General features: G+C 42.6%; 1 protein-coding gene across 2 annotated transcripts in view; it reads right to left on the bottom strand.

Annotated features, from left to right (window-relative positions):
- The window catches only part of ATG7 (autophagy related 7), a gene marked incomplete at its 5' end in the record, with an annotated part of 381,295 nt that overhangs the window by 208,991 nt on the left and 160,105 nt on the right, over window positions 1-12,199 (bottom strand). Inside the window, 1 exon segment of one of the 2 annotated variants that reach the window (XM_073592361.1) lies at window positions 5,945-6,119. Coding sequence (XP_073448462.1) covers window positions 6,030-6,119 — 90 coding nt within the window. 2 annotated transcript variants of the gene reach the window in all.

Raw genomic sequence — 12,199 nt, 5'->3', positions numbered from 1 at the left:
GTGGTGGGGCAGATGAGAAAGGGGGTACATTGGTGGGGCAGATGAGAAAGGGGGTACAGTGGTGGGGCAGATGAGCAGGGTGGTACAGTGGTGGGGCAGATGTACAGGGGGTTACAGTGGTAGGGCAGATGAGCAGGGGGGGTACAGTGGTGGGGCAGATGTGCAGGGTGGTACAGTGGTGGGGTAGATGTACAGGGGGTTACAGTGGTGGGGCAGATGTACAGGGGGTTACAGTGGTGGGACAGATGAGCAGGGGGTACAGAGGTGGGGCAGATCAGTGGTGGGGCACAAGTGCAGGGGGTTACAGTGGTGGGGCAGATGTGCAGGGGGTTACAGTGGTGGGGTAGATGAGAAAGGGGGTACATTGGTGGGGCAGATGAGCAGGGTGGTACAGTGGTGAGGCAGATGTACAGGGGGTTACAGTGGTGGGACAGATAGGCAGGGGGTACAAATTTGGAGCAGATCAGTGGTGGGGCACAAGTGCAGGGGGTTACAGTGGTGGGGCAGATGTGCAGGGGGTTGCAGTGGTGGGGCAGATGTGCAGGGGGTTACAGTGGTGGGGCAGATGTGCAGGGGGTGACAGTGGTGGGGTAGGTGAGAAAGGGGGTACATTGGTGGGGCAGATGAGCAGGGTGGTACAGTGGTGAGGCAGATGTACAGGAGGTTACAGTGGTGGGACAGATGAGCAGGAGGTACAGATCAGTGGTGGGGCACAAGTGCAGGGGGTTACAGTGGTGGGGCAGATGTGCAGGGGGTTGCAGTGGTGGGGCAGATGTGCAGGGGGTTACAGTGGTGGGGTAGATGAGATAGGGGGTACATTGGTGGGGCAGATGAGTAGGGTGCTACAGTGGTGAGGCAGATGCACAGGGGGTTACAGTGGTGGGGCAGATGAGCAGGGGGTTACAGTGGTGGGGCAGATGAGCAGGGGGTTACAGTGGTGGGGCAGATGAGCAGGGGATTACAGTGGTGGGGCAGATGAGCAGGGTAGTACAGTGGTGGGGCAGATGTGCAGGGGGTTACAGTGGTGGGGCAGATGAGCAGGGGGGTACAGTGGTAGGGCAGATGTGCAGGGTAGTACAGTGGTGGGGCAGATGTGCAGGGGGTTACAGTGGTGGGGCAGATGAGCAGGGGGTTACAGTGGTGGGGCAGATGAGCAGGGGGGTACAGTGGTAGGGCAGATGAGCAGGGGGGTACAGTGGTAGGGCAGATGTGCAGGGTAGTATAGTGGTGGGGCAGATGTGCAGGGTAGTACAGTGGCAGAGCAGATGTGCAGGGTAGTACAGTGGCAGAGCAGATGTGCAGGGGGTTACAGTGGTGGGGCAGATGTGCAGGGCGTTACAGTGTTGGGGTAGATGAGCAGGGGGGTACAGTGGTGGGGCAGATGTGCAGGGTAGTACAGTGGTGGGGCAGATGTGCAGGGTAGTACAGTGGTGGGGCAGATGTGCAGGGTAGTAGAGTGGTGAAACAGATTAGCAGGGGGGACAGTGATCTGAAGTGTGAGAGTGCAGGATGTTAATTTCTCACTACTGAAGTAGTTTACAGGATTTACCTTATAAAAAATCCTTTTCGTAATTATTAGTGTAAAGTGTACATTTTTTTGTTATAAAATCGTCACGCTCAATTTCTTTGAAAACATTTTTCGGCACACTTTGCTCAAAAGGTTGCCTACCCCTGTCCTAAACCGTGCAGGTTTAGGAGATATCAAGGGTAGCTACAGGTAAGCCTTTTTACCAGTCCTTAATCTTCATGACTAAGCCTATTTTTGAAATTTGGTGTTTACAAGTTAAAATCCATATTTTTTGCTAGAAAATTACTTAGAACCCCCAAACATTATATATATTTTTTTAGCAGAGAATCTAGAGAATAAAATGACGATTGTTGCAATATTTTTTATCACACGGTATTTGTGCAGCGGTGTTTTAAACGCAAATTTTTGGAAAAGTGACACTTTCATGAATTTTAAAAAATCCAAACAGTAAAGTTACCCCAATTTTTTTGTATAATGTGAAAGATGATGTTACGCCGAGTAAATAGATACCAAACATGTCACCCTTTATAATTGCACGCACTCGTGGAATGGCGACAAACTACGGTACCTTTGAATTTCCATAGGCGACACTTTAAAAATTTTTTACGGTTACCAGGTTTGAGCTACAGAGGAGGTCTAGGGCTAGAATTATTGCTCTCGCTCTGACGATCGCGGCGATACCTCACATGTGTGGTTTGAACACCGTTTACATATGCGGGCGCGACTTCCGTATGCGTTTTCTTCGCTGCGCGAGCTCGCGGGGACAGGGGCACTTTAAAAAAAAATTTTTTTTTTTTTATTTATTTTATTTATTTTTGTACTTTATAAATTGTGTTTAAAATTTTTTTTTTTTTTTTTTACTTTTATTGCTGTCACAAGCAATGTAAACATCCCTTGTGACAGTAATATGTGGTGACAGGTACCCTTTATGGAGGGATGGGGGGTCTAAAAGACCCCCCATCCCTCCTTTACACTTCAAAGTATTCAGATCGCCGAAAACGGCGATTCTGAATACTGTGTACTTTTTTAAATTCGGCGCCATTGGCAGCCGAGTAAACGGGAAGTGACGTCATGACGTCGCTTCCGCGTTTACAGCAAGAAGGCTGGAACGAAGCCGCTCGCAGCTTCGTTCCAGTCCGCCCCCAGCCGCCGAAGGCAGCGGAACGGACACCGGGCCTCCCGATCGCACGGGAGGCCCGGTAACAGCGGCGGGAGGCGGCGGGAGGGGGGGGGATGTCCCCTCCCGCTCCTCCGGTATAACAACCGAGCAGCTTTTAGCCGCATCGGTTGTTATACTCGGGTAGCCGATCGCCCGCTGAAAACAACGGTACCGGGATGATGCCTGCAGCTGCGGGCGTCATCCCGGTATAACCCCGGAAAGCCGAGTACGCATATATGCGTTCGGTCGGCGGGAAGGGGTTAAGTGACACTAAACTGGTTTTAAAAAATGAAATCCATTAGAGAAACCTTTTATGGTTCTTAGTCGCCTCCAAATTCCTTTTTCTTTTTAGCTACATTCTTTCTCTATGGTTCCATAACTGAATGTAGCCACCCTCTAAGACCCTTTGCATACTGGGGCGCTTTGCAGGCGCTACAGCGCTAAAAATAGCACCTGCAAAGCTCCCTGAAAGATCTGCTGCTGTGTCTCCAATGTGTAAGCCCCGAGGGGAAAAACAGCCCCAAAGCATGATGCTGCCACCACCATGCTTCATGTGGGTATGGTGTTCTTTTGGTGATGTGCAGTGTTGTTTTTGCGCCAAACATATCTCTTAGAATTATGGCGAAAAAGTTAAACCTTGGTTTCATCAGACCACAACACATTTTCCCACAAAAAAAAAAAAAAGGATATTTACATTAATTTTTATTTAAATTATTTCTATTTTAATTCATGTGTTTTTATATTCATAATGTGTTTTTAAATATATATTTAAAAAAAATAGGTAAATATATTTGTATTTTTAAATATTGAAATAATTAATGTATTAATTTGCATTTAGAAGTATTTATAAAATATAAAATGTATAATACCACTGCACAAAGAAATCTCTCTACACACACACATAATTATATATATATATATATATATATATATATATATATATATATATATACATACATACATACATACATACATGGCTATATCTATATATAGATATATCTATATCACCATATATATATATCTATCTATATCTGTCGTAATAGCGTAATTTCCTCTTTCGAAATCCTGCGAGAACTCGTGGCAGGCCTCCGCAATGACTCCTGGGAATGACACGAGTTCCCAGGAGACAGTGTGGCACACAGGAAATTATGTAATACCCGCAGAATACCCGCCCATATCCGCAGTGGACTCATACAGGAAGCAGAGAAGGACATGGCAAAAACACAGGTACAAAAAAAAAAAAATCTGGGTTTTTGTTGAATACATTCCTGGCATGTGATTGAGCAAAAGATGTAAAATAGGGTGGAGCTCCGCTTTAATGTTGCTGTAGGCCTCTTGGCAGCCTCCCTGACCAGTTTTCTTCTCGTCTTTTCATCAATTTTGGAGGGACGTCCAGTTCTCGGTAATGTCACTGTTGTGCCATATTTCTCCACTTGATGATGACTGTCTTCACTGTGTTCCATGGTATAACTAATGCCTTGGAAATTTTTTTTTTGTACCCTTCTCCTGACTGATACCTTTTAACAATGAGATCCCCCTATGCTTTGGAAGCTCTCTGCGGACCATGGCTTTTACTGTAGGACGCGACTAAGAAAATGACAGGAAATACCTACTAGAACAGCTGAACCTTATTTGGGGTTAATCAAAGGCACTTTAAGTGATGGCAGGTGTGTACTGACTTCTATTTAACATGAGTTTGAGGTGATTGCTTAATTCTGAACACGGCTACAACCCCAGTTATAAGAGGGTGTGCACACTTAGGCTGGATTCACACCTATGCATTTTTAGTGCTTTTTGCATTTTGCAGATTTGCACCACAGTCCATTTAACATGGTTTCCTATGGAACACGTTCTGTAGTGCAAATCTGCAAAATGCAAAAAGCACTAAAAATGCATAGGTGTGAATCCAGCCTTACACAACCACATTATTTTAGTTCTTTATTTTTACCCCCCCCGTAAAAGATTTCAGTTTATTGTTTAATTGAATTGTACAGTTTATAGGTCACATTAAAGGTGGAAAATGTTCAGAAATGATTTATCTGTCTAATTTATTTACATCACAGAAACCTGACATTTTAACAGGGGTGTTTAGACTTTATATCCACTGTAAATACTAGCTGTCTTATTAGATTCTGTGCCTCAGCCTTCTTTAGGGACATAATTTGCTATCCTGACAGTGTATTTTTGCCTGGAATTCTGCTTTAGGCAGTAAACTGTCTTAATGCCTTACAGTTACATTATGCCTTGATTAAAGTGTTGCTAAACCCTGGACCCTGTATTCACTATAGCTGGTCTCCCACAGTACACAGAACATGGAAATACAATCGTTTTAGTAAATATAAACTGCTAAATACCTTTTTTTTATCAGCAGTTAGAGCAGTCTTGTGACTTCTATCATTGTCTGGTTAAAGCTTGTAGGAGGAGTTTTCATTCTGTTCTGACTGTCCTGTCTGCAGGACCCCTGACCCTCTGTCTGGATAGTGCTGATTGGCCCTGTCCTGATCACATAAACTCTCCCAAGAAAAAAAAAAAAAAAAAAAACCTATCTCGCAATACACACAAAACTGAGCATGTGCAGCTTGTCCCCAAGCCTCTGTTCAGGAGATGCTTTGGGGACTGTGGAAGAAGGGGAGGAACAGAGAAGACAGGATCAAACAGCCTTTTCACACAATGCAGAGGATTAACCCATTAGGTTCCACAGTGAGTATAAGGCTTCATTCCCACGAGGCGGATCCACTGCCACGGAGTCCGCCTCTGTCTGCCAGCTCAGCGGGAAATCTCTCAGTTGAGAGATAGGGGCATCTGTCAGATTTTAGGGGATCGGACCGGGTGGGATGTCAGCGGACATGTCACCGCTGACATCCATCGCTCCATAGACTAACATGAAGCACCCATTCAGGTCCACCGACAAAACTGAAAGGCGGACCTGAACGGTCCGACAGTGTGAAAGGGGCCTAACAAGCATGCTTTACTGCATATACAGACTGATTTTATTGTGGGTTTAGTAACACTTTAAATCTGTTAAACTTAATTTACCTTTTCCTGCACTGTTTATTAATGCATGATTTTGAAAAATTAAATGAACATCTGAAAAAGCAAAAGTCTGCGATAAGTAGGCTTTGTGTATCTTTACATCTACGGCCTGTTTAGGTCTACACAGTATAATCTATTTTCTTAAACATACACTAAATAATAATGCCTGCATGAAGGAATGACAGTTAATAAAAATGTTTATTTGTCTTCTGCCCATAAGCAAACTCTGAATTAGAGGCCACTAAAAATGACACAAATGCACTAGATGCTCTGGTATACATCTGGCAAAAATTCTAAAACCAATATTACTCAAACTGCTTTAAATAAGTTGCACTTGAAAGAAGATTTTGCAGTATATTCTGCTTCATCCAAATAGTTCTTCATTTTTACTTTTCTTTCCTGAAATATTGAGTAATACATAGAGCAGTTGGAGGTGGATCTGTTCTGAAATGCAGTTTAGAGACAAATATGGTGCTTAATACTGCAAGTGAAAAATATACAGTAAATACAAATAAAACTGTTATTACAAGCAATGTCCAACTCCCTTAATGTAGCCCCAATGTGCCTTATTCTTGTAAAGGTTAAATGCTTTACAGTATATCATTGTACTATACAACAGATATGAAAGTCGGTTATAACTACGTAATTTCAAAGTAATCATTCACCATGTGCTTACTAGAAAGTGCCTGCAATCCATCTATATAATGGGATTACCAATAGAAAGCCAGCAATGTGTAGGAAAACCTTACTCCCCAGGACAGGAAAGAATTATGTGCAGCTGTGATATGCAACTAATATGGTATGTTATGTAAGGTATATAGTATATCTTTTTGGATATAAATGGAGACATAACTTAAATGTATTAGGTCCTTAAAGCGGAACTATACTGAGCTATTTAATTTTTATTATTGTATTTTTAAAGATTTTTTTTTTTTTACTTGTAACAAAGTACAAAATGTGTACATTATTGGTAGCACATACATAGGATTGCTTAGATCCCTGTTGCCCTACCTGCGGTCCGAGGGCTACATATCGCCCTTTGGTATGTGATGTGCAGCCTTCAGACCTCAGCAGTTTGTAGTGGGAACATTAATTAGGGTAATAGCATTGATCTCTACTAGCCTCATGTAACATGTTCCCCGTTTCATATTGTCTTCTGCAACATATTCAAAGCCAAAAATGTAGCATTTTCACTCTCTCTGACCCTCAAATCTTCTAATAAAGTACAACTAAAGACAAAACTTTTTTCCTGTTCTGGATAGAGAGGAGAGGGATTAGAACACTGGTGAGTTCCTATTGCTGTCTGTGCCCCGGTTAACCACTTCCTGACCGCCGGCTGTCAAATGATGGCTGAGCGGCGCAGCTCTTGTTCTGGGTGGACGTCATATGATGGCCCTCCAGAACGACCACTCTCGCATTCCCGTGGGGGCGCGCATCGCAGCGATCGGTGGTGTGGTGTGTCAGTCTGACACAACGCTACACCGATCTCAGTAAAGAGCCTCTGACGGAGGCTCTTCACCACGTGATCAGCCATGTCCAATCACGGCTGATCACGATGTAAACAGGAAAAGCCGTGGATCGGCTTTTCCTCACTCATATCTGACAGACGAGAGTAGAGGAGAGCCGATCGGCTGCTCTCCTGACAGGGGGGGTCTGTGCTGATTGTTTATCAGCGCAGCCCCCCCTTGGATGCCCACCCAGGACCACCAGGATGCCGCCAGGACCACCAGGGATTGCCATCACACTGGACCACTAGGCAGGCCACACTGGACCACCAGGGAAATGCCAATCAGTGCCCAGGCAGCTGCCAATCAGTGCCCATCCCCAATGCCAGCCAGTGCCATCAGTGATGCCTATCAATGCCATCAGTGCCGCATATCAGTGCCCAGCAGCGCCACCTATCAGTGCACAGCAGTGCCCAGCAATGCCGCCTATCAGTGCACAGCAGTGCCCAGCAATGCCGCCTATCAGTGCCACCCATAAGTATCCATCAGTGCAGCCTTTCAGTGCCCATCAGTGTCACTTATCAGCACCCATCAGTGCCACCCATGAGTGCCCATCAGTGCTGCCTATCAATGCCCATCAGTGCCCATCATCAGTGCACCTCATTGGTGCTGCCTTATCAGTGCCTGTCAGTGCCCATCAGTGAAGGAGAAAACTTACTTATTTACAAAATTTTATAACAGAAACAAAAGAAAAACTTTTTTTTTTTCAAAATTTTAGGTCTTTTTTTTATTTGTTTAGCAAAAAATAAAAAAGCAGAGGTGATCAAATACCAACAAAAGAAAGCTCTATTTGCGAGAACAAAATGATAAAAACTCTGTTTGGGTACAGTGTAGCATGACCACACACTTGTCAATTAAACAGCGACAGCAATGAAAGCTGAAAATTGGCTTGGGCCAATTGTCTTGTTTATCATTATTATTGAATGTAAAAGTAAAAACAATTCAACATTTTGGGTTGTCCCCAGAAAAGTAATAGCGGGGACATCTTCCAATGGGTACATTCATTCTGGTCACAAGGGAATTCTCTTGATTTTCAGGGATTTCCTCTCACTTCCTGTTTGGCTATGGGTCAGGAAGCAAAGTAAAATCGCCGCACTGGGACACAGATGGCAAAAAAAAATCTGACAGGGTTTATAACCCTCCCTTACTCTATCCAAAATGAAAAAAAAAGGTTTTGTCTATAGTTCTGCTTTAAAACCCCATACACACTATTTGATTTTCTGCAGATTTTTGTCTTCAGATTTACCAAAACCATGTAGTGCAAGGGCCTGCCTGATTGCATACAAATTTAAACTCTTAAGGTTTGACATCATATTATATGGTATTGGTAAATCTGAAGACAGAAATCTGCAGAAAATCGAATAGTGTGTATGGGGGTCTAAAGCCTTGTACACACGGTCAGAATATTGGATGAATTTTTGTCAGTTTTTGTTGCATGCTAGTCTCAAATCAAAAGTGAAGAGGGTACTTACCATCAGAAAATTTTCTGATGACAGAATTGAACATCAGAAGTGACGTAATGTGTTGAATTGTTTTGTATGTGTGCTTTCATTTCTGAGCATGCCTAGTCTTGCTCTTCAGATTTTTTTTTTTTGTCAGAAAACCGTACCAATGAAAAGAAAAATCGGACGTCACATCATACAAAAATTTTCAAGCCTGCACATTTTGTCTGATGAAAATTCGTAATCGGCTGTCAAAAGCAGTGTACTAACGATCAGAAAATCGGCTGATCGCTCATCGGACGAAATTTATCTTCAGATTTTCTGACCGTGCGTACGGGCCTTTAGTCTGCAGTTACATATATTGAACATAAAGGGGTTCATTTACTAAAGGCAAATAGACTGCGCACTTTTGCAAGTGCAGTTGTCTCAGAGCTTATTACACAAGGGAAAGATCCATTGACTTTCATCAAACATGTGCAAGCAAAAAAACATTTTTTTTTTCAATTCTATTTAATTTCCTTTTTATGTGATTGGGCATTCTTTGCAAAATGAGACCTCCTCTCATTTACTAATCTCTTGAGCAACTGCATTTGCTAAGTGCACAGTCTTTTTGTCTTAAGCAAATCAACTTTTATGTGCAGCTCTTTGGTGATGTCAGGGGCCGCATTTGAAACCCCTTTAGCTCATAAGTTGACTAATGGCTTAGATACATGCTACAGGAAAAAGTAAAGAATGTTGATAATAACCACTTGTAGTATGACGTGTATTGTTATAGTATAGGGTGTATTATAAAAAACATACAGCTAATGCAAATTTCTGATACATTTTCTTTCCATATTACTAACTTACAAACATCTCAGGAAAGATAATAGCTGTACATATTTGCTAAGAACAAAAAAAAAGCAAAAAAAAAAAAAAAAAAAAAAAAACAATATTTAACCACTTGCCTACAGGGCACTTACACCTCCTTCCTGCCCAGGCCATTTTTCAGCTTTCAGCGCTGTAGCACTTTGAATGACAATTGTGCGGTCATGCCACACTGTACCCAGGAGAAGTTTTCATCATTTTCTTTACACAAATAGAGCTTTCTTTTGGTGGTATTTAATCCTTGCTGTTTTTTTTTTTTTTTTTTAAATAAAAGACCAAATATTTTGAAAAAACATTTTTTTTACTTAGTTACAAAATTTACTGACAGAAACTAATTCTTCTCCTTCGCTGATGTACGCTGATGAGGCGGCTCTGATAGGCTAAACTGGTGGGCATTGATGAGGTGGCACTTATGGGCACTGATGAGGCGGAACTTATGGGCACTGATTAGGCACTAATATGCCGCACTTATGGGCACTGATAGGCGGCATGGATAGGCGATACTGATGGGCAACACTGATGGGCATTGATGGACGACACTGATAGCCAGCACTGACTGGCATCGCTAATGGGCACTGATTAGTGGCACTTGTGGGCACTGATTGGTGACATTGTTGGCTCTATATTGTAATCAGGGCACTGATGATCAGTGCCCAGATTACATGCCTAGATGTCCCCCTTCGTGGAGATGCCGCTGATTGGCTCACCTCGCCACACACTTTGTCAGTGTGAGGCGAGGAGCGCCGATTACCGGCATCTCCGTGTTTACATGTGACCGGCTGTGATTGGACACAGCTGATCACATGGTTAAAGAGCCATGAACGTGGCTCTTTACAGAGATCGGGGTCGCGCCGTGTCCTAGTAACATATGACGTTGCTCCAGATAGACTAACACAAAGTGGCACATAACTGTGAAGTGGAAGAAAAATGATAAATGGTTTTCAATTTTTTTTTACAAATAAATATCTGAAAAGTGTGGTGTTTGTATTCAACCCCCTTTACACTGATACCCCTACCTAAAATCTAGTGGAACCAATTGCCTTCAGAAGTCACCTAATTAATAAATAGAGTCCACCTGTGTGTAATTTAATCTCAGTATAAATAAAGCTGTTCTGTGAACAAACAGCATCAAGAAGGCCAAGGGACGCACAAGACAGATCAGGGATAAAGTTTTGGAGAAGTTTAAAGCAGGGTTATAAAAAAATATCCCGAGCTTTGAACATCTCATGGAGCACTGTTCAATCTATCATCTGAAAAAGGAAAGCGCATGGCACAACAGCAAACTTACCAAGATATGGCTGTCCACCTATACTGACAGACCAGGCAAGGAGAGCATTAATCAGAGGAGAAGCAGCCAAGAGGCCCATGGTAACTCTGGAGGAGCTGCAGAGATCCACAGCTCAGGTGGGAGAATCTGTTCACAGGACAACTATTAGTCATGCACTTCACAAATCAGGCCTTTATGGAAGAGTGGCAAGAAGAAAGCCATTGTTGAAAGAAAAGACGGGAGCTATTCCTGCGCTACCAAACTGGAAAAAAGGTGTAGTGATCGTACAAAATTCAAACTGAACTTCTAAGGCTGTAAAAAACATATGCAACTGGACAGCTGCATGCACCAAAATAAGGGCCCAGACAGAAGCCCGAAACTAATGAAATAAAAAAGGGGGGGGGGTGCCGCGCTACCCAGAGGGTCTATGCTTATTAATAATTGTTAATAATTTCTAATAATCGTAGAATAGAATAAATAAATATACGTATAAAAATCGCATGGGTTGGAGTGTTTAACACGCATGAATTGGTGTATTTAACTAAAAATAGGGACAGGTGGTTTGTATATAAATTGATCCAAAGAAAATGATTAATATAAATATAAGCAATACATATATGTTGATCCAAAGGTGATAGATATAAGTAAACAATTGAACATATGTCTAAAATTATTCAATCCAATAATTACAATATATCAAAGTGCTAGTGCTCTCGTGCCTTAAATAAAATACAAACTGATGCGTATATTAAAGTGCATAAATGAAGCAGTAATATTACAGAAAAAAAATATCAATATATCAAGTGAAAAACCAAGAGAGGCATAATCGCCTAATCCTGGTGTTGCAACTAGTGCAAAGTGAAAACTCGGTGTGGGTGATCAAGTAAATAAATAGATAAATAATTAGTTGATTAATCCAGTATACTTGCTAGTGTCCACAAAAATTGATAGGAAATAAAGTGTCCAAAGAATACGTGCAACCAGAGACAAATCTTATCAATGGTGCACAGGAGAAAGTGCTCAAACACAGCAATAAAATGACAGTGGGGTGGTGATATGCAGACAAAACACTCTGTGTCCTCTTCATGCAGCATGCGCTAGTGTAGGTAATGGCCCCTTACCTAGCGGTGCTAGGTCAACCGCATATAAGTTGTTTAATCATAAGGTCCTGGGTCTCTACTGTGTCTCTGTGTCCACGCTTGCTGACTCTGCAGGATCCTTTTGAGGGCTGGATGTATCTAGTTATGGTCCTAGTTGGGGTCCTGGGACAGTGCGGCTCCTAGCTCATTGTTGAAAGAAAGCCATAAGTAGTCCTGTTTGCAGTTTGCGAGAAGCCATGTGGGGGACACAGCAAACATGTGGAAGAAGGTGCTCTGGTCAGATAGGACCAAATCTGAA

This window comes from Aquarana catesbeiana, linkage group LG07 (assembly GCF_042186555.1).
Source record: "Aquarana catesbeiana isolate 2022-GZ linkage group LG07, ASM4218655v1, whole genome shotgun sequence".
Taxonomy (NCBI): domain Eukaryota; kingdom Metazoa; phylum Chordata; class Amphibia; order Anura; family Ranidae; genus Aquarana; species Aquarana catesbeiana.
This window is presented reverse-complemented; position numbering and strand designations above follow the sequence as displayed.